The sequence below is a fragment of the Pseudorasbora parva genome, chromosome 1 (genome assembly GCF_024679245.1).
Source record: "Pseudorasbora parva isolate DD20220531a chromosome 1, ASM2467924v1, whole genome shotgun sequence".
Taxonomy (NCBI): domain Eukaryota; kingdom Metazoa; phylum Chordata; class Actinopteri; order Cypriniformes; family Gobionidae; genus Pseudorasbora; species Pseudorasbora parva.
Window position 1 is genome coordinate 35,756,409 of NC_090172.1, and position 19,948 is coordinate 35,776,356.

Below are 19,948 nucleotides of genomic sequence, written 5' to 3' on the forward strand. Positions count from 1 at the left end.
CTTGGGGTTCAACACAAGCTTGGGTCGAGGTCCCCGGCGTTCGGGCTGTCTGCTGCGGCTTGTAGAGCGGGAACGTTGGCGCGTTCTGGAAGCCGAGCAAGGCTGAGAAGATGATGGAGCCGGCTTAGTGGGCTGAGAGGGCGGAGCTGTATCTTGATGGCCTGAAGAGCTGGAGCGCTTGGGTAAAAAGTGTCTCATGGCCTGAGAGGCTTTTTGCGCTTCGGTAAAGCGTTCCGCGAATCCGACTACCGATGGACCGAAGAGACCTGCAGTAGAGATGGGGGCGTCCAAAAAGGAGACCTTGTCCCCGTCCTTCATTTCAGGCAAATTTAGCCAAAGGTGCCGCTCTAAAAACGTCAAGTTCGCCATGTTCTTCCTAATGGCTTGTGCGGTGGCTTTATAACACGGAGGGCTAAGTACGTCGCGCTGCGAAGGTCCTTCAAAGTTTCGGAGTCGGGGACAGACTCGCCCAGGGAGCAGAGAAGTCTGGCCTGGAACACTTGAAGGACAGCCATAGTGTGAAGAGCCAAAGCAGTCTGGCCAGCGGAGGCGAAAGCTCGGCCGGCGAGAACTAAAGTGGTGCGGCAGGGCTTGGAGGGGTGCTGTGCCCTGGCCTGCCATGCTCTGGAGGAGGGCGGGCAGAGGTGCGCAGCAACGGCCTCTTCAAAGGGGGGGAGAGACTCATATCCCTTTTCCTTCGCGCCATCGACAGTCGAGAGCGCTTTGGAAAACGAAGACTTAGCGCGAGCAGAGTAGGGCGACTTCCATGACTTCGTTAGTTCATCATGAACTTCGGGAAAGAAAGGCGCAGGCTTCTGGGGAGCAGAGAAGCGGCGGCTTTCGAGGAACCACTCACTGCGCGTTGGCTCTTCAGGCTGGGACCACTCGAGCCCGAGGTCTCCCACGGCCTTTGTGAGCACGCAGATAAGCTCCGCGTCAATGCTGGTCTTGGAGCTCGTGGCAGTCTGCGTCGAAACGGGGGGCTCCGAGACAGATTCTGACCACTCGCTGCCGGACGCGGCTGTAGAGAGGCTGTCTTCCTTCTCCTCTGGCGACGGTCCACCGAAGGATACTGAACAGGCCGCTGCTGAGGAGGGGCGCTGTCCTTCCTGGGTGAAGGTTACTGGCAAGGGCGAGGCACACGGGGAAACGTCCGGCGTGCAGTCGATCTGTCCCTCAGGTGGCGTCTGGTCACGACGCTTCTTGCGACGCGGTCCAGGGGCTGAGGGCGGGACTGGGTGGAAGGAGGTGAGGCGAGCCTGAAGGGTCTGCAGTGCCATCTCGCCACATTCGGGGCAGCCGCCTCTGGAGAGGGCGAGCTGCGCGTAGTCCTGTCCAATACACGTCACGCAGATGATTTGTCGGTCGCCATTGGAGAGAGGTGCTCTGCACGAACCGCAGGAAATGCGAGGCATTTGAAACAACGCCTCGCAGTCTTTTAGAAAGAAAGAAAGAAAAGATAAAGCGCCGGATGGCGTAGCTGGAACTGCAGAGATGAAGGCGGAGAAATCCGGCGTCCTCACTGCTGCGGGTTCCGCTGTGGTGCTTGATTCGACGGCGGTTGCTTCTTCTTCCAGAGGTCAGCGAAGGTGTCGCTGAAGGAGATACAATCTGACACCTAAGGCGAAACAGGGTCTTTTATAGCCACCTGTATGCTAATATAAGCCCCCTTTTCCGGCGGGCTCTCTGGAGCGCCCCCATTGGTTCGTTCCTCTCAGCCGCCTCAGCATAGGTTCCTGCAGTTGCCGCGGCCCGGCCAATCAGAGCGCGCCTCGCGCCTGGCTATTGCCGTGCAGCCGCACTGCGCTTTACATGGATACCTTTATTAATAAAGTTTTGCTTCATATTCTCGAGAAAAGGAGTTTTCCCATAAACGCAATACGAGGAACCTCTCGATAAGAGAACATGCGTAAATGGCTCTCTCTGCTGGCTGCAGTCTTTAGCCTCTGGCCAAAATTTTTACCGATGACGCAAATTGACGATATTCAATTTGGGGGTGGCCTACAATACAGCATGTGACAATAAAGCATATTTTAATATACAGGCTAATGTAATAACCTTGCAATACTGTTCTGTAGTAACCATGAATAACAAATTATTTTAACATTGACAGTAGCTTTTTGTGTACCTCTGAAATAGAGCATATTTGTATCATACAGAGACATATACTACCATCAAGATGACATCCTTCATGGGAAGCAAGACAATGCCAGGCCTCGTTCTGCACATGCTAGAGTGGTTTCTACACTCTGAGGAAAGTGTCTTACAACCAAATATTAAATAAATATACTTTTTTATCATTACTTTATTATGGGCGCACCCCCCCCCCCCCCCCCACACACACACACCCACATACACAGCAGAAATTCTAGAAGTCTGTGTATCAATAATACAAACCTGTTTTAAGGTAAGGTATACCAGGATATTCCCCACACTTACCTATTTACCCATGACCTCTGTCACATCTAAGTGGCTCCTCTTCTGTTTTTCATTACTGGGGAAATTAGAATCCTGTAACCATTTCACATAATAGCACTGCTTAGATTTATCATCTAAACAGAGAATATACACACATGCTTAATTTCATCCACAGATCTCACCTTATTAACCAAAAGTTCAGAACATTTGCTGCTCATTTGTTAAATATACAAAATACAACAGGGTTTATCACAACTGGCTCACTTTTACAGGTACTCGCCCTGCACCATCTGTGAACCAGTGGCATTGCTATCCCCTCTTCCACCCCCACTCTCCACCTCTGACCTCAAGATGCTCTTGGCCCTTCGCCATGATGGTTCTGCCACCGTTCATTTCGTTGTAGCCATATCTACTGGGGTTCTGTCTGTTTGGTAATGTTTGCTATCAGCCACTTCCTGGCCTGACCATCAATCCCAAGCAGTCCAAGGATCCTCCAAAGCGACTGTCCTGTGAAACCCCTGCAGTTCCAAGCCTTCCATCCTTCCTTTTGCCACCTCGAAAATCAATGCTTATATGCTTCCTCCATTCTTTCCTCACAGGGTATACTATCAGCTAGACAAAAACCACCTGCTTGGTATTCTTTGACCAGAGTACAATGTCAGGTCTGATGCTAGTGTGGATTAATTCCTCTGGGATTTTAAGCTGCTTCTCAAGGTCTGATTGTAGCTATCTCTCAGTCATTTGCCATGGCTAGGACTCCTTTACTCCTCAGCTCGGTTGTCACGCTCTCCCCAGACCAATGAAACTAAATAAATAAAAAAGCCCCTTAACAAGTCGTCTTGGTTTTATTGCCTTTCTTTATCGCCTGCTCCACCCTGGCAGGTAGCTGTGCTCCTCTAGTTTGTGCTCTGCATTTAAGATGTTATGGGAACGACTGGGGATTGGGCGCCTAAAAGTGCACTGGAAAGGCAGTCAAACCAGTGATTTCCCACCCGTGAACTCGTACTAGATTGGTGTACTCCCAGTTACGAGTTCTGATGTCACATAGCTCACGAAACAACAATGGCAGCCCCTACAGATGCAGTGTTAATGGAAGTCATACATTAAAAACCAAATCGTTAATTAAAATAAGGTATTGCTCTAACATTATTTATCAGCAAATGTTATGCATTATCAGCAGCTTTTCTAGCGTTAGCTAGTTTTCAGTACATTAAGTGCAAGAATAAATTAATATGAAATACATTTCCAATACAAATAACGTAAAATAAAAGGTAACAATTTCTCTTGTTTTTGTGACATTTTTTTCTCCCCCTTTTCCCTCACATAAGCAAGGAGTAAGCACCTTTGGCGATAGAAATGATTGTAAATGAGCATAAGCACCGTAAGGTCTGCACTGTAAAAAAATATTTAGAAAAAAAGTTACCTGGTTGCCTTAAAATTTTGAGTTCATTGAAATTAAAAATTTTAGTTAATACAATGAAAAAATTTTGAGATTCGACAACCTTTATTAAAATATTATTAAAAGATTATGTAAGCGTATTGGGTAATTGTGTGTGTTTTATTTCTGATGACGCAGTGAAACATGCCAAATAGTGCTATTTTCATGATGTATCAAATTTTTATGTGGTTCAGATACACAAATATTTGAGTTTTTTATTTATTAAACAAATGTCCTTCATTGTATCAACTCAAATTTTTAATTTCAATAAACTTGAAATTTTAAGGTAACCAGGTTACTTACTTTTTAAATTTAAACCAACAAAAACGAACAAAAAATGTTTACAGTGTGGCAACCTTGTTTACATCTAGCTACTGCCATTCCTCGCGCTCAGGCAGTTAGGTGTGACTTTGCCTGGAATGGTTTGAAATCGTAATTTGCGGGCTGAAAAACCTGCCTGGAACGCAGCATAAGTCCAACTCTCTAACCATTAGGCCACAAGCTCCCCAATATAAAAAATAAAATAAAAAATGCTGTAACATAAATCAAAACGTTTAGTGAGAGAAGCTAAAGGAGAAAAAGATGAATGAAATGGAGATGACACTGTTTGCTAGTGGGGTAAGAAAATTGGGGAAATGTGATAAGGAATGAAAGAATCAAGGAAACTGGAAATATTAGGAATGATTAGATCAAATGACAGTGTTTCTTTTCCAATTTTTATTTGTTAAGGGGAGTTCATGTATCATTAATGTAGTACATGACAATCTGAATATCATTAATAGTTTAGTTACTGTTGGCTTGTTGGATGTGTATAGTTTGAATGCGAAAGCGCTATTTTGACAGCAAAATGTGCAGAAACGACAACAGAAAGTCTACAAGAAATCATCTCCAAAAGTAAAATGGCTGCCCGTTTAAGCATCTGATTCAAACATCTTCTTCCTGCCGCCCATACCAGCCTTATCCTCGATGTTCTTACGCCAGTCTCCCACTGCCTCCTTATCCTAAAATAATTCACAAAAGAATTTCAAGATTATAAATTATATTTGATACAATTACTTTGGCAGGTACGAGTTTCTTGACAGCTGTAGTGTGCGCTCACCTCCTCTTTGACCTCTTTCTTGACCTGTTTGAGGTTGGCTCTCAGGTCCATGGACACTTTGTGTTTGGAGCCCAGCAGGGCCTGCAGCATGGCATCAGCAGACATACGCACTTTCTTCAGAGCGGGTTTCTTGAATTTACCTTTCAGGTCCTGAACTTTAATCTTCAGATCCTCAATCTAAAAAAACACACTGTGTAATTTTCTAAATGTCAAACCCATAGAGGAATGGGTGTAAAGAATCTGTGGATTAAAAACCTCTTTGTCACTTTTGGCCACTTTGAGAGACATGTCATATCTCTCCTCGTCCACCACATCAATCTGCTGATGAAGCTGTTTGCACAGATCCTGGCACAGTGGACAGAACAAATAACTACAGAGTAAAAAAACTGTCATAATAATAAAAAAGGTAAAATAATTTGTGCACATGTACCTGTAATTCCTGCACAGAGCCAGGCAGAGACAGAGGAGGACATTTCTCCTCCATATAGTGAATTCTATCCTCTTCTGTCTGTTTTTGCTCAGCCTCCAGCAGGTCTTTGGCTATACCCAGTATCAAACTCTAGAACAAACAATGAACAAATGACACATGCAGCACACAGCTGGCAAGTAAACACAAACTGAAGAGACTCAAATTTACCTTGAGATGATGCCGACGGCTTGAGGTCATCTTTTTCCTGTTAGGGTTTTAAAAGAGATATAAAAACATATCTCAACATTTTAGGTTTAGAAATGTATGTGTTAGTGATTGACTTGCAAGATTTCCAGTTGAGGTTGTGTTTACAGACTTACTCAGACATGATGGCAGGCTTGTTGTGCTTTTCTGTTAGAAAGAATACAGAGAACATGCAGTCTTAAAGAATAATTTCATAGCATTGTTTCACAATCAACACACTGAGCAGATGACAAACCCATTCCAATTTATATGACACTCTTTGATGAGGCTGCTAGTATATGAAAAAAATACTCTAGCTAGTATATGTTACTTAGATTTATGTCTAAATGGAAGGCTGGCTTTAAGTCAAATATCCATTTCATCTCAAGGCATTAAATTGTGCAGCACTAAACTAACGAAAGCACAGTTCACAGAGCCTCTCTAAGCTCTTCTCTGCTGTGTTCATCACATATTCAGTTACAGCCACTGAGTATTACTATCAACAGTCATCACTTTTAACAGCTAAACAAGTCACACTCCTCAATTACACTCTCATTCACAACACAGAACATCCCACCAATAACATTAATGAACATCAAGTGGCTTTTTTACTTAATGAAGTAATTTATTTATTTATTCACTCATGTATAAATTATTTATGTACCAAAAACTGACAAAAAAGCTTATGAGCTGACCATACTGTAAATAATACAACAGTTGCTGCACTGTAAAAAAAAAAAAAAAAAAAAAAAAAAAAAAAGTCTCTGACAAATTTATTGTGACTGATCACATCTAAATTTTTCATTCGGCTGAATTGAATTTCTGTGAATTAAATTGAATCAGTTCACAGAATTTCAATTCGGCAAACTGAACAATTTAGATGAGATCAGTCACTAGAAAATGTTCAATTGGAGCCATTTATATTTTTTTATTTTACAGTGTGTCCATACATATGTGGGTATATCATAGCATATAACCTTGATCCTTAACTTAGATAAATATATTTCATTAGCAAAATTAAGAAACTCATGGATTTATTATTACAGCATAGCAACATAACTTACATGAGTTAGTGTAATTGGTGTAAAAATGTACAGTAAAATATATCTGGGTTTAGTCAATAGGACTATGCTGCTATGTATCACCCAGTAGCATTTAACTGCATGTAACATTAATGTGAGTGAAGCAGAAAGTTGATCTCTTGCGTGTAAAATTATCCTAAGTGTTGTATCAAGAGAAAAGGGCTGAAGACATTCGTCAGAAACTGTATCAGGCAACAAGTTCCATCACACACAGGCCGCCTCGTTCTTCCTTTTCTCTCTCGCCCGTCCTCTCTTTCTCTCAGTAACAGTATTCAGTATCCTCAGAGCATAATGTCTCTTTCTCACAATTCCTAAAACCCATATGTTCATAATTCCTGAAGATCTAAAACTGGACCGTAGCTGCAGTGATGAGCCAGGTGATAGATTGACTAAGGCCTCAGATTTCAGGGTTATTGAAATGTTAGCACACAATGTTCCCTCAGCTCCACCATGTTACCCATAGTGTGTAGTATTAATTATATTCTAGACTTCAGAACTCCAAAATTTAAGTAGTAAGATTCAATGGTTTGAAACATTTAAACAAAAGAAATACACTGAGCTCATCAATAAGCCCTTAACATCATGCCCTCGAGAATGGCACCTAACCTCATTTTCCTCCAGGAGGACGATGCCTACTTTAGATATAAAGGTCTGATAAAAGACAGTGCTCTCTGCTTGAAACAAAATATGCAAGAAAATGCTTAGGCTTGAAAATAAAATAAAAATAAACACATTAAAACATACTCAAAAATTATTTAAAATATGCATAATACAAGAAAGGGCGCAACCTTATTTTACAGGTTACCGAACATATTATTTTGCTTTGAATCCCATCCACTTTTAAAAATAAAAGTTCTTCAGGAGTTCTCATTGAATTTCTTTATAGAAATGATAAAATGTTGTGTTTTGTAAAAATGTATACAATTATTATAAATCGCATAAATCACACATAACAGCATGTGTAACAGGTCAGAAACATCTCACCTTTAAGAAAATCTGGATAACAGCACGGACGAGGAACTGCGGGCGGCCTCTGTACTGAAAGAGGGTTTTGATAGCATTCTGTGATGGCTCAGCGAAAAACTCTTTATGGTGCAGACCAATGAGACGTCAAGCTGTTGAAAGCCAATATTACCCCTCCCAGCCTTACACATAAATAACCCTTGCTTTCAAGATTGTTTTTCTTATTTTATTGCATATTTACTTTACAGTATCCTAATAGAGTTACTTCACTCTGAAAGGCATAATTCACCATAGGAGATCAAATTTGCACTCAGAAGCACAAAACTATAAATAATCAACACGAGTAAGTGTGTGTTTCAGTAGGTCAGCATCACTTTGATAAAATACATTTTATTTAATAATTTTTCACAGCACCCTGAAAAAGTTTTGGTTTTATATATATATATATATATATATATATATATATATATATATATATATATATATATATATATATATATATATATATATATATATATATAATATAAATAAACATTGACTTGAATTTTGTGCCTTAAAATTAATTATGACGTGACCAATTTAGAAGTACAAATATGATTCAGATTTAAGGTATTAATTACAAGCAGTTTAATGCAATATAGTTGTTCCATAAAGAAAAAAAAAATACAAACTTTTTACTCCAGAAGCAGATTCCAAACAGTTATAAATAATAGCCAATTGTTTATCATGAGTTAAGTGCTTGGAGCAGTAAAATTTTTATACATATCATTTATAGAATTTGAAAAGGCTTATGGTTTTATCTTAACTGCATATGTACACTGAAAAAAGTGTTGTTGTTTTTTTTGTATATTTACAATTTTCAATCAGACATTATTTCACAAATAAATGGCGAGTAATACATTACATTTGAGGTAGAAACACTGAAACACTGTTCTGTTGTCTTGCAGGTCCATGCTACTATTCTGATCCTACTATAAGCAACATATTTTAGATTCCAGTGCAGTGCAGCAATTGCATTAAATTCATGACATGTGCCAAAAATATACTAGTCATCCTCAGGAGAAACTGTATCGATCCAGTCCGACTGACACTTTTACTAGACAGTTTCAGTGGGATAGAAACTTTGTGCCCCTATGGGCTTCTAATTCCAAAAGGGGGAAGAAGAGGGTGTCAAAGCTGTCATCAACATGTGTGTTCACGTGTGCATGTGGACATGTCTATGAGTATGGGGTGTGTATGATGCAAGCTGTGTCTTTAAGAATGGTCCCATTTTAAGACCCCATTGGTGCTGCTATTCCAACCCCAGAAGAAACAGTCCAGAAATAGTTAAGACATGATGTCAAACTAATTTTACCCATTAACACTTTCATATTAACTCTTTCAACCCCAGCTATAGTGCACAGAGAAACACAGCATACGGAGAAACAAACTCAGTGGATGGTGTAAAGTATATAACCGCTCAATATGTATTTTTTGATAAACTCATTTTGGTCGTTCAGAGACTAGATGAAAATAAAGTAGCATCATGACCTGAGCAAAAATCTAATTCATGAAATCCCAAAAAGAAAAAAATTCCAGTAGTCACATTTTTTTTGATTCTACAGTTATTTAATAATTAAAATAATTAAATATTAAATAATCATTAAAACATTTTTAAAATTCACTGGATTCACACACAATTTCTTCATTATTAATCTTTGGTAGAAATAATGATTTAATTATTTTTTGTATTTAAAAACAGCGGTCAGAAAAGTAGTAGACTGGTCTATTTTGAAATCTGACCAGTAAGACTGATTACCCATTTACTAACTGTTGGTCAGTTTAGTTCTCAGTGGGTGTGATAATACAACTGGCCCCAGGTTTGTTTGGTCAGCTGTTCGATTAGAATGATGACATGGCCCTTACTATTTTCAATGGTCGAATGTGCTAGCAACCAGATCCCCCAAACATACTAATAGATTCTCAAAGAAGATGAGATAATCCATAGATTATCTACACACACTCTTTCTGCAGCTCAGATACACTAGGCAGGTTTACAGATGGTCTGATATGACTACAAATATTTCTCAGTGCCATAATTTGCCATGACACATGACATTTTAACAGATGTCAAAAATCTCTAACCATCAAAGGGTTAACAATTAATATTTAACACTTATTTAAAAAAAATAAATGAAATATATTTGACCAAATATTACATCTATATATATACATCTATATATATACATCTATATATATATACATATATATATATATATATATATATATATATATATATATATATATATATATATATATATATATATATATATATATATATATATATATATATATATATATATATATACACACACACACACATATGTATATACATATATATATCATGTCGTGCACGTAGTCTGTTTAAAGGGTTGTTGAAAAATAGGGAAATGTCTCTTTAACCATAGAACAGAGGGAGGGCGTATAAGAAAACTCTTCGTCACGCTGTTTATAAAGGAAGTAAGTGCTGGAATAACATGACACACATCCTGGACTTTCTCTGACCGTTTAAATGTGTAATTTTAGGTCAAGCAAACCACAGATTGTTTCACAGCGTCTATATGGAGTAACGTTATATCACACTGCAGGAAAAAATCGAGACAGAACCACGAAAGCTGCTGTATTGGTACTGAACATTGAAAAGGCAATGTTAAAGGAGTATCTGCGTACAAATGTTTGCTCTAGTGTTGTGTTGCACCGTTGCTCTGCAATGGGATCATGTCAACTGCCAGAAATCTGTTTACGGGTCAAATACACACCTCGTTCCTCTTGGGAAGGTCTGGAATTCAGACAGACCTGCAGAAGAAGTTACACTGAACCATGGAGACGAGGTGAGCTGGACAAAACCGCTCTTTGATTATAAATTACACAAAAAAACCAAACAAAAAAACAAATCAACGACAAATCAAACCACTAACGTTACACTCAAGTGGAGTTCTTTCGATATTCGCATACACTCGATATGTGTAATCAATGTCGCAATGTGACATCTCTCACCATGATAGGCTACTCTGCGTTATTATTTTTTTTTGATTTAGGTGGCGCTTTTTTATTTGGCTTTTTTTCAATTAATCATACATGCTGGTTTGTTGCAGTGTGATATGGTGATGAATCTGTCTGCCAGTCAGAGATGTGAGTTTGTGAAGAATAACCCGGACTGCGCTTCAGATGAAGGGTTCATCAAATACCCTTGGGTCACCTTCTGTCTGTTCCCACCTAATCTGCTGCCTCTAGTCATCACACTTTATGTGAGGACACAATTAGCTCAGTCACCAAACTTACTGTTTACTTTGAAACTGTTCACATAACCAGTGAATATAGTTTACGTTTATTTGTAAAGTGTGACATGTTTTTGTTTGTAGCTACATTTTCAGCTAAAACAAATCATTATGCTACAGTCTACAGCAATTTGATCGTGTTATAATAGTCATCATCTTTCCCTCCTCCTCTCTTTTCTTCCCGTCAGGTAATCTGGCTGTTTGTTTTGTTCCTCGTTCTCGGGCTGATTGCATCAGACTTGTGAGTTTTGTATTTGAGAAACTAGCCTACTTTAAGGGTTATCCTGCACGTGCTGTTTGGCTGCCTTGTATTAAAGGTTCTTTTTTGTTCTGGGGAACATAATAGAGATTTTGAAGAATGTTACTATTGGACAAAAGAAACAGTGAGACATTTTCTGTTCCACATATTCCCAACATACTTGGTTTATAATCATTGTAATAATTGAGTCTGACTAAATTAGGTACAAGTGCTGGTTGTGTTTGTGCAATATTTACTTTTAGAGTGAATATGATTTAACATGTTTGTAGGTTTACATTGTATTCAATTTGTATTGTGCATTTAATTTGATAAATACAGCTTACAATCGATTAAAACTGGTAATAGATAAAAATAAAATAAAAATTGCAACACTTTGGTAACATGTCTAATTATGTGATTTCATAGCAATATCAATAGAGCCTATGGCCATGACCTAGGGTTTACTTCCCTATTTAGTCATGTGACCTTTCTTTTTTAGAAAATAAAGTCAGTGTACAGAAATTGTACTTAAATTGTATATGTGGCTTATACTGTGTATTTAGAAAATTTTTTTTTTTTCTTCCAGTTTCTGCCCAAATCTTTCAGCCATTTCCTCCTCACTTAGACTGACTCATAATGTGGCCGTATCCTTTAAATGTTTGAAACATGACAGAACCGTAATTCTCAGATCAGCTGATCCTTGTAATCTTTCCTCATTTTGTAGCGGTTGAGAAGGTTAATTACTCCTCCTGTGGACTTCTGCTTTGTTCTTATCAACCACAGCCGTGATAAATTCCTGAGTTTTGGTGTGGAGAGAATATCACAACATGCTAAACAACTAGACGTATCAAACAATAAGTTTGTCATAACAGTGTTAGCCAAGGCTGTGTTGTTATAGGTCATGTTTGTTTAGAATCTAGTCCTGTTTGTTCTTGACGTTTGTGCATGATCGAGAAGAGTCTGTAGTGCTGTTTTAGTCACTTAAGTGTGTGCATGACTGAGAGGTGGAGTTGCCATGTTTTTTTTTCTTCGTTATTGTTTTCTTTGATGGAATGGAACAGGGAGTAACGTTCCTGGCACTTGGAAATGGGGCTCCGGATGTGTTCAGTGCCATGGTCGCTTTCTCTCACCCTCAGACTGCTGGTCTTGCTGTTGGAGCTCTGTTTGGTGAGAGATCAGTACTGTTAAACATGCACCAAACATCCTTACTCACACACGTTGTATCAGTGAGGGCATTGCATAGATTTCCATAGATTTTATATAATGTTTATGATATTATCATCTAACCCAACCTAAACGCAACCCTCAGAAACGTCCAAAACATTTAAATAAAAAAATGCTTTGGCCAATTTATAAGCCTTTTTAACTAGTGAGGACTAGTTATATATATAAGTGAGGACTTTGGCCCTCATAAGTATAGGTATATTGGGTGCTGCACAAATTATGCACTTCACATTTAAAGGGATAGTTCACCCAAAAATGAAAATTATCCTATGATTTATTCTCCCTCAAGTCATCCTTGGTGTATATGACATTCTTCTTTCAGAGTTTAATTAAAAAAGTCCTGGCTAATCCAAGGTTTAAACTGGCAGGGATTGTTGCTCTGTTTTTGAAGTCCATAAAAATGCATCTGTCTGTCAAATAATGTGCTCCACATGGCTCCAGGAGGTTCATAACTGCCTTTAGAAGTGAACTGATGCGTTTGTGTAAGAAAAATATCCATATTTAATTCTTTATAAAGTAATGTTTCGGCTGATTGCCTTCCGTATTCAGTTTATGAAAAAAAGTGTTGAAAGTGCCTCTGCAGTTCAAAGGCTTAAGCGACCAGTTACGATCATCAGACGTCACATCTTGAACTCCGAAAAGGCACTTTCAATACTTTTCCATGTAATTTAAAAAGTTTTAAATATGGATATTTTTCTTACACAAACAATGATTCCCTTCAGAAGTCCTTTATTAACCTCCCGGAGCCGTGTGGAGCATTTTATTTGACGGACAGATGCATTTTTATGGACCTAAAACAGAGCAACAATCACTGCCATTATAATGCTTGAATTAGCCAGGACTTTTTTTAATATAACTAAACTTTTATTAATCTGAAAGAAGAAGGTCATATACACCTTTGATGACTTGAGGGTGAGTAAATCATGGGCAAATTAACATTTTTGGGTGAACTTGTGAATAGATTAATCAACCTTAAAAAGCGTGCTTTTTAATATTAATTTATTTAATGTTGATTCATTGATAGGAATTGGGATATTTTCCTACATTATTATGACATATTGTATTTTCCTAATATTATAATTACTATTATTACTATTTTTTTTTATATAGGGGCAGGAATCTTTGTGACAACAGTGGTAGCTGGGAGCATTGCTCTTGTTAAACCTTTCACTGTGGCATCCCGTCCATTTCTTCGGGATGTAATTTTCTACATGGCGGCTGTGTTTTGGACCTTCAATATCCTCTACAAAGGCCATATTTCCATGGGAGAAGCCGTGGGTCTGAAAACCATTATTCATTTACACATTTATTCTGAATGTTTCATATTCATGTAGAATTTATGGATTACTAGTCTTAAGATATTTCTCTCTCTGCTGAACCATTCTTTTTCTCTTCTCCGCAGGTTATCTGGGGCTGTATATTGTATATGTTTTGACTGTGATTGTGAGTGCATATGTTTACAATCGTCAGAAGCATCAGCTAAATGGATCGGCTCAGAGCTCAGACAGAGAACACGGTGAGCAGACTACAGTTTTTGTCAGCACTGAGCACTATTATTCCCAATCCCAAAATACATATCACACACATTTTACCCTCTTATTACAAATTTGTGAAAGAATAAAAATGTTCAAATGGGTTGTAAAGCATGTAACTATTGGTATTTGATGATAGTTTTTTTGAGCACTTGCTCTCATCCCTAGGAAAGTATAGGCAACTAAGTTTTCTGAAATTTAGAATTTTCATTTTATTCACACATTCATATGTACTGCTCGCAATAATGCAAACTCAAAGCTCTGTCAGGACTTACCTAAATGAAGTGATCTTTTATGTCATGAAATAAAATACATTATGTTTGACTAATAGCAGTGATCACTGTGCAGAGATTAATGAGTGATGTTCTTGACTTGTAGGAGAGATTCTCCCTCCTGATTCATACAGAGAAACTCCAAGTGGTAGCATACAAGCAAACGGTGGGTCACTTCCTTCCTCTCAACTTTAAACTGTATTTGCTACCTTAATAGCTGGAGTTTCAGTGAATTATGTATGCATGTGGTTGTTTTAAACCCCACAGACTTTCATAAATATGGGAGTTTTGCAAGTGTGTGTTGCCATCTGCTTAGTTAAAAGTGAAAGAGAATTTAGCATCTTTAAGGATGTTCTGTATGTTGTGAAAGCTTTGCTCTCTGCTTAGGCATTACATTTTATGTTTATGCGCTTGATTGGCTTTAAATGCCCCTTTTCAACACGTTTCCTTTATAAATTAGACTATTGGTTTGTGTACATGTGTGTGAATTTCTTATGATGTATTTTTTTAGATGGAGAAGAGTATGAGCCTTTGCTGCCTTACAATCAATCTACTGCTCAGATCTTCCTGAATGCTATTAACCCGGTGGACAGCCGGACCTGGAGGAGATGGCACTTTTGTGCCAAAGTCCTCAAAGTGATCAAGGTGAAAATATGAATTTATGATCACTTCCTGGTTCTAAATGAGTGGATGCTCTTCTAGTAACCTCTAGTTGAAAGGTCCCGTTCTTCGCGTGTTTTCGAAGCTTTGATTATGTTTACAGTGTGCAATATAACATGAGTTCATCACAGTAAAAATCACAGTATTTTTCACACAATTTACTTATCTGTACAGCGCTGTTTTCTCGGCCCTAAAAACGGCCTGATGATTTCCTTGTTCTATGAAGTCCCTCCTTCAGAAACGCGTAACGAGTTCTGATTGGGCCAGCGCTTCTCGTGTTGTGATTGGACAGCAGCTTAGCGCACTTTGCCCGGAAAGGTCCCGCCTCTTACCATAAAAGGGAGATGCAAGCGCTGAATGCACTAGGGATGGCTCGATACCACAATTTTGGCTTCGGTACGGTACCACAATCTAATACCGAAGTACCGATATTAAATCGATACCACAAGGTCTGATATTAGCGCGGGTATATTGCACGCGAATGAGAACAATTATGCAAGTTTTGAGTTTATAAAGTGGGAAATTACCACAAATGTTTATTAGTAAATTAATCAGCGAAGCTTGTCACATCAAATCAGTCATTTGAAAACTTTCTTGTGAGAAATAATTTCAGCAAAAATCTCTCAAAATTAGCTAATTGCTTCTGGTTTCAAAAGACATCGCACTACACTAAAGCAATCTGCATAATCCGATTCAACATTTCACGTTCGTCTCGGGATGGAGAACGGAAATCATTTGAACACGCAAGAGATTTTATAGCATTTCGTAATAACAGTTAAGTTACAGGAGATATGAGCTCATACGACACACACACACACCTGTATAGTCACGCTCGCACATTACACATTAAGTTTCCTTAAACAGTCAAATACACAGAATTATGTACAAATGTCCGTCTTTAGTGAGTATTCACATAAACACAGTCGGCGGTGTCTAACGCGAATGTAAACAGTGCAATAGTATGCGTGCAAATATAATGAGATCTAAATGTCATTGGTTGAAACGAACGCTGGAGATTGTGATATTTGATCTTATGTTAGGCTGTGTGTGTGCGTTGATCAGTGTTAAAAAAACAAAAATGTCTAAATGAGATGGTTTGAATGATCCACTGACCTGTCGATCTCTTAAGAAGTCCTAAAGTCAGGATAGTGACAGATGCTTCTTGGCTAGGTTTGATGGTTCTTCATCAGTTTTATAAGCAAAGTCATTACAAATGTCACTTCTACTCCTCTCTTTATTCATTCGTTTTGGGCATCTTGAGTGAGATTCAACTGCTTTATCCATTTTGTCCGTCTATGTTGTTGTCACATTAGCCGGTTGTTTCGGGTCAGTTGGGGTAGCGCGCTCTAGCGGTGAACTTTGGAAAAGCAGCATATACCGAAATGTGCCAAATCATGATATCGTACCGTTTTAAATAAAATATATACCGGTATTTTTCCAGTACCGGTATATCGCGCATCCCTAGAATGCACGCTCTTCTCCACGTGAGAGAGCAACAAGACCACGCCCCCTATTTTGCATGTACTTGTGGGCGGAGGGTTAGTCAACAAACGGTTCTAGTGACGTCATTCCTGAAGGAAGTGCAGAGGTGTAGTCCAAACCGGCCGTTCGGTGTAGGCTTTGAAAGGGAACTTCTGTTAAATAAAATATCTCGCTTGGCATTGAACTTTGAGCTTTATAATTTTACAGGTATTATTTATGCTCTAACGGCAACATTACACACTAACTAAAGTTTGAAAGATGGAATCGCGAAGAACGAGACGTTTTTCATAGAATATTGCAATAATTATTATAAAGGATTTATACATGCACATCATTTTTTTAATCCATGTGCATTTAATCTTTAATCAAAATAGCTTCCTCTTGCATCTTCTCTGATGACCAGCTTACAGGCGCAAGGCCACTCACATGAGATCACTGCAATAACAAACCACAACCGTCCAATCAATTCCCGATGGACAATATGGAATTTTGTTCTTGTCCGAGAAGCCGCTTCACTCGGATCTGTCAAAATAGGAAAGAAAAGAATATCGCAACTTCCTTTTCATACCAAATTATTTTTAACTTTTCAAATTAATTCCTATGAAAGTTAAGCTTCAAAAGGCATGAACTGAAAATGAGCCAGACTGAACACGCGCTGTTAATTTATGCCGCACTTACCTCAGCTCTCGTGATGAATGTAATCCGACTCCTGCTGCGTTTGTGCCGTGACTCTCATTTGGCTCACTCACATGTTATTGAACCGACACGTTCAGTTTTTAATTGTAGTGTCGGTTCTCTAACTGAACAGATTTAATGAAACTGAATGTGGTGGCAAGTGATCCAGGCCATGAGACAAAAATAAATGTTCTGTCTTTTCTCAGTCTAGAAGGCACCAAATTCAAAAAATAATTTCACATTCCTACTACATTAATGACCCAGTTTAAATACAAAGCTTAATGCTGAAACACTGAAGTAACCCTTAAGTTGAGGTCTTTTTTTCCTGTCTGTCTATCTGTGTTAGGTGCCTCTAGAAGTGCTATTATTGTTGACAGTTCCAGTGGTGGACACAGATAAGGAGGATCGCAACTGGAAACGGCCTCTTAACTGTCTGCACATTATCACTGGGCCTCTGGTGTGTGTGCTCACATTGCAGTCTGGAAAATGTGAGTTGGCTTGTTTTGTTTTTTTGAGCTATAAGACCAAACCTGTTTAACAGCAGTCTCTTATGTTATGTGCACATGTAAGTTACTATTATGCCATTGCTATCTTTTTGTTGCTTTGTTAGACATGCAGCAGTTATTAGAACTGAACTTCCTCTTTTATGTGAAAAGATAAATGCAGTTGAGGCAGATATTGTGTAATCACTTCACGTTCTGTAAAGGGCATGTGACTGAAACAGACATTCTTTCTGTTTCATTCAAGATGGCTTATACTTCATTGAAGGAGAATTTCCAGTGTGGGTGCTTACAGTCTGCATTGGATTCTTCCTCTCGGCCATAGTCTTCTTCACCACCACAAATAATCATCCTCCTAGATATCACTTTGTATGAATCTTTAGTTCTGTCAACTTTTTTAACTATGCTGCCAATATAAAGAATCATAGCTCATGCATATTATGCACAGTAATATACACTACTGTTCAAAAGTTTGGGGTCAATATTATATTTAAACTTTGTACAAATGTGATGCATATCTGTTATCTGTTTTAATATATTTTAAAATGTAATTTAATAATAATAATTAATAAATGTCCCCCCCCCCCCCCCTCTCTGTGTGTGTGTAGCTCTTTTCACTTCTAGGTTTTGTGGTTAGTGCGCTGTGGATCAGCACTGTGGCATCTGAGATTGTCAGTGTGCTGCACCTGCTGGGGGTTGTTCTCAGTCTCAGCAACACTGTACTTGGACTCACCTTGCTAGCCTGGGGCAACAGTATCGGAGGTATACACCCACACACACTACATTTAAATACACACGGCATCTAATCTAACCATTATTTTTGGTCATAGCCAAGTGAAGTGAAAGCAAAAGATCTTTGCAACTACTAGATTGTGTGGTTTAATTCTTTGTTACCACCGTTAAGTACTACTGATAATTTATATCAGTTAAAAAAACACATTTCTATATTTTAAAGGACCATATACTAGTAAGGAAATACCCTCATGTATTTATATTTCTTAAACTAGATATAATATTTGTGTGTATTCACAGATTGCTTTGCAGACATTACTATAGCCCGTCGGGGATACCCACGGATGGCCATCTCAGCCTGTTTTGGGGGCATTATCTTTAGTATCCTTTGCCATATATGGTCTTCTAAAACAGTGGTTCCCAACCATGTTCCTGTAAGCCCTCCAACAGTGCACATTTTGCATTCACGGCATCAGCTCATTAGAAGTAACTTCAAAATCTGATTTGGGTGTGTCAGACAAAGGACACATGCAAAATGTGCACTGTTGGTGGGCCTCCAGGAATGTGGTTGGGAACCACTGTTAAAAGACTGCCTTTTTGTGTATGTGCTTTAAAAACTATATAATTAGTTTTAAAAATACTTTGTTGACAGTATTGTAAATATCCTGGAATATTTTACCCATAAACATCTCCACAGAGAGCTCTTTGTATGCCTTTAACATTGCATAAAGATATGCTGTTTGGCGTGGGTCTAGGCTGCCTGCTGCAAATGTTTCAGAATAATAACGTTGTGACGGTACGTTTCACAGTCTATACACAATACCTAACATTTCTGCATATAAATGTAACTGGATGCTAAATACTGGACAAACTGTTGGTGTTTACCTGAAAATATGTTTCAAGCTATTACTGCTGAATATTACAGTTTAGACGAGTGATGGAGGCTGATCTGTGTCCTGTGTTCTGTTGTATTCTGTTGTCAGCTGGAACCAGAGGGTGTGCTGTGCTGGGTTCTCTCAGGAGCGCTGGGTCTGTCTCTGGTCCTCTCCTTCATACTGGTTCCGCTTCAGTGTTTCCACCTGAACCGAGTCTATGGCATTTTTTTACTGATCTTCTACATCGTCTTTCTCATCATTGCCCTCCTCACTGAATTTAGAATTATCAAATTCTGACATCAGCATACATATTAATGCAAAGATCTTTGGACTCTCAGAAATATATAAGATTATGAATATTTTTGTAAGTGTACATGTTTGAAGACCATGATCCAGCAATTACTGTACATTTTAAATAGTTTTCAATTAAAGTTAATCTTGAATCATGTATTTTATTAAAAAGAACACTTGCAAATATGTCTGTTTTTCTTACGAAGCAAACTCTTATGGACATTTAACCTTGGTTTTACTACAAATAAAACCCCAAAACATCAGGTTAATATAGTTAAACTATGGTAACTACACATTCAACATGGTTTTGCTACATTAACCATAGTTTAACCATGGTGCGTGTAGTAAAATTGTTAATCAGTCTGTCAAAAATCCATGCTTACTTCACTTTTACTGGAAAGAAAAAGAAAAAGCCTTCATTTTAAAATTAGAGCACTTTTTCCCATCATGATTCACTTAATGGATTGGTTCATAAAATCGGGCCCTAAATGTGTATGT

General features: G+C 38.5%; 2 protein-coding genes across 2 annotated transcripts; one reads left to right on the forward strand and one right to left on the reverse strand.

The window, feature by feature from the left end:
• Positions 1–4,725: 4,725 nt before the first annotated feature.
• LOC137084277 (troponin I, fast skeletal muscle-like) lies at positions 4,726–7,739 on the reverse strand. Its single transcript, XM_067450407.1, has 7 exons — positions 7,674–7,739; positions 5,745–5,775; positions 5,593–5,629; positions 5,386–5,514; positions 5,211–5,300; positions 4,956–5,132; positions 4,726–4,857 (listed from the first exon to the last, which is right to left on the reverse strand). Exons 2-7 carry the CDS (start codon positions 5,750–5,752, stop codon positions 4,768–4,770), a joined length of 531 nt encoding a protein of 176 aa, XP_067306508.1. The 5' UTR covers positions 5,753–5,775; positions 7,674–7,739; the 3' UTR covers positions 4,726–4,767.
• A 2,403-nt stretch (positions 7,740–10,142) lies between these two features.
• Positions 10,143–19,922, forward strand: slc8b1 (solute carrier family 8 member B1). The gene is made up of 15 exons (XM_067439080.1): positions 10,143–10,522; positions 10,787–10,939; positions 11,158–11,210; positions 11,794–11,851; positions 12,269–12,374; positions 13,542–13,709; positions 13,834–13,947; positions 14,342–14,401; positions 14,747–14,880; positions 17,399–17,540; positions 17,800–17,921; positions 18,161–18,314; positions 18,585–18,665; positions 19,016–19,080; positions 19,268–19,922. The coding sequence occupies exons 1-15, from the start codon at positions 10,364–10,366 to the stop codon at positions 19,454–19,456; spliced, it is 1,758 nt and encodes a 585-aa protein (XP_067295181.1). The 5' UTR covers positions 10,143–10,363; the 3' UTR covers positions 19,457–19,922.
• Positions 19,923–19,948: the final 26 nt, after the last annotated feature.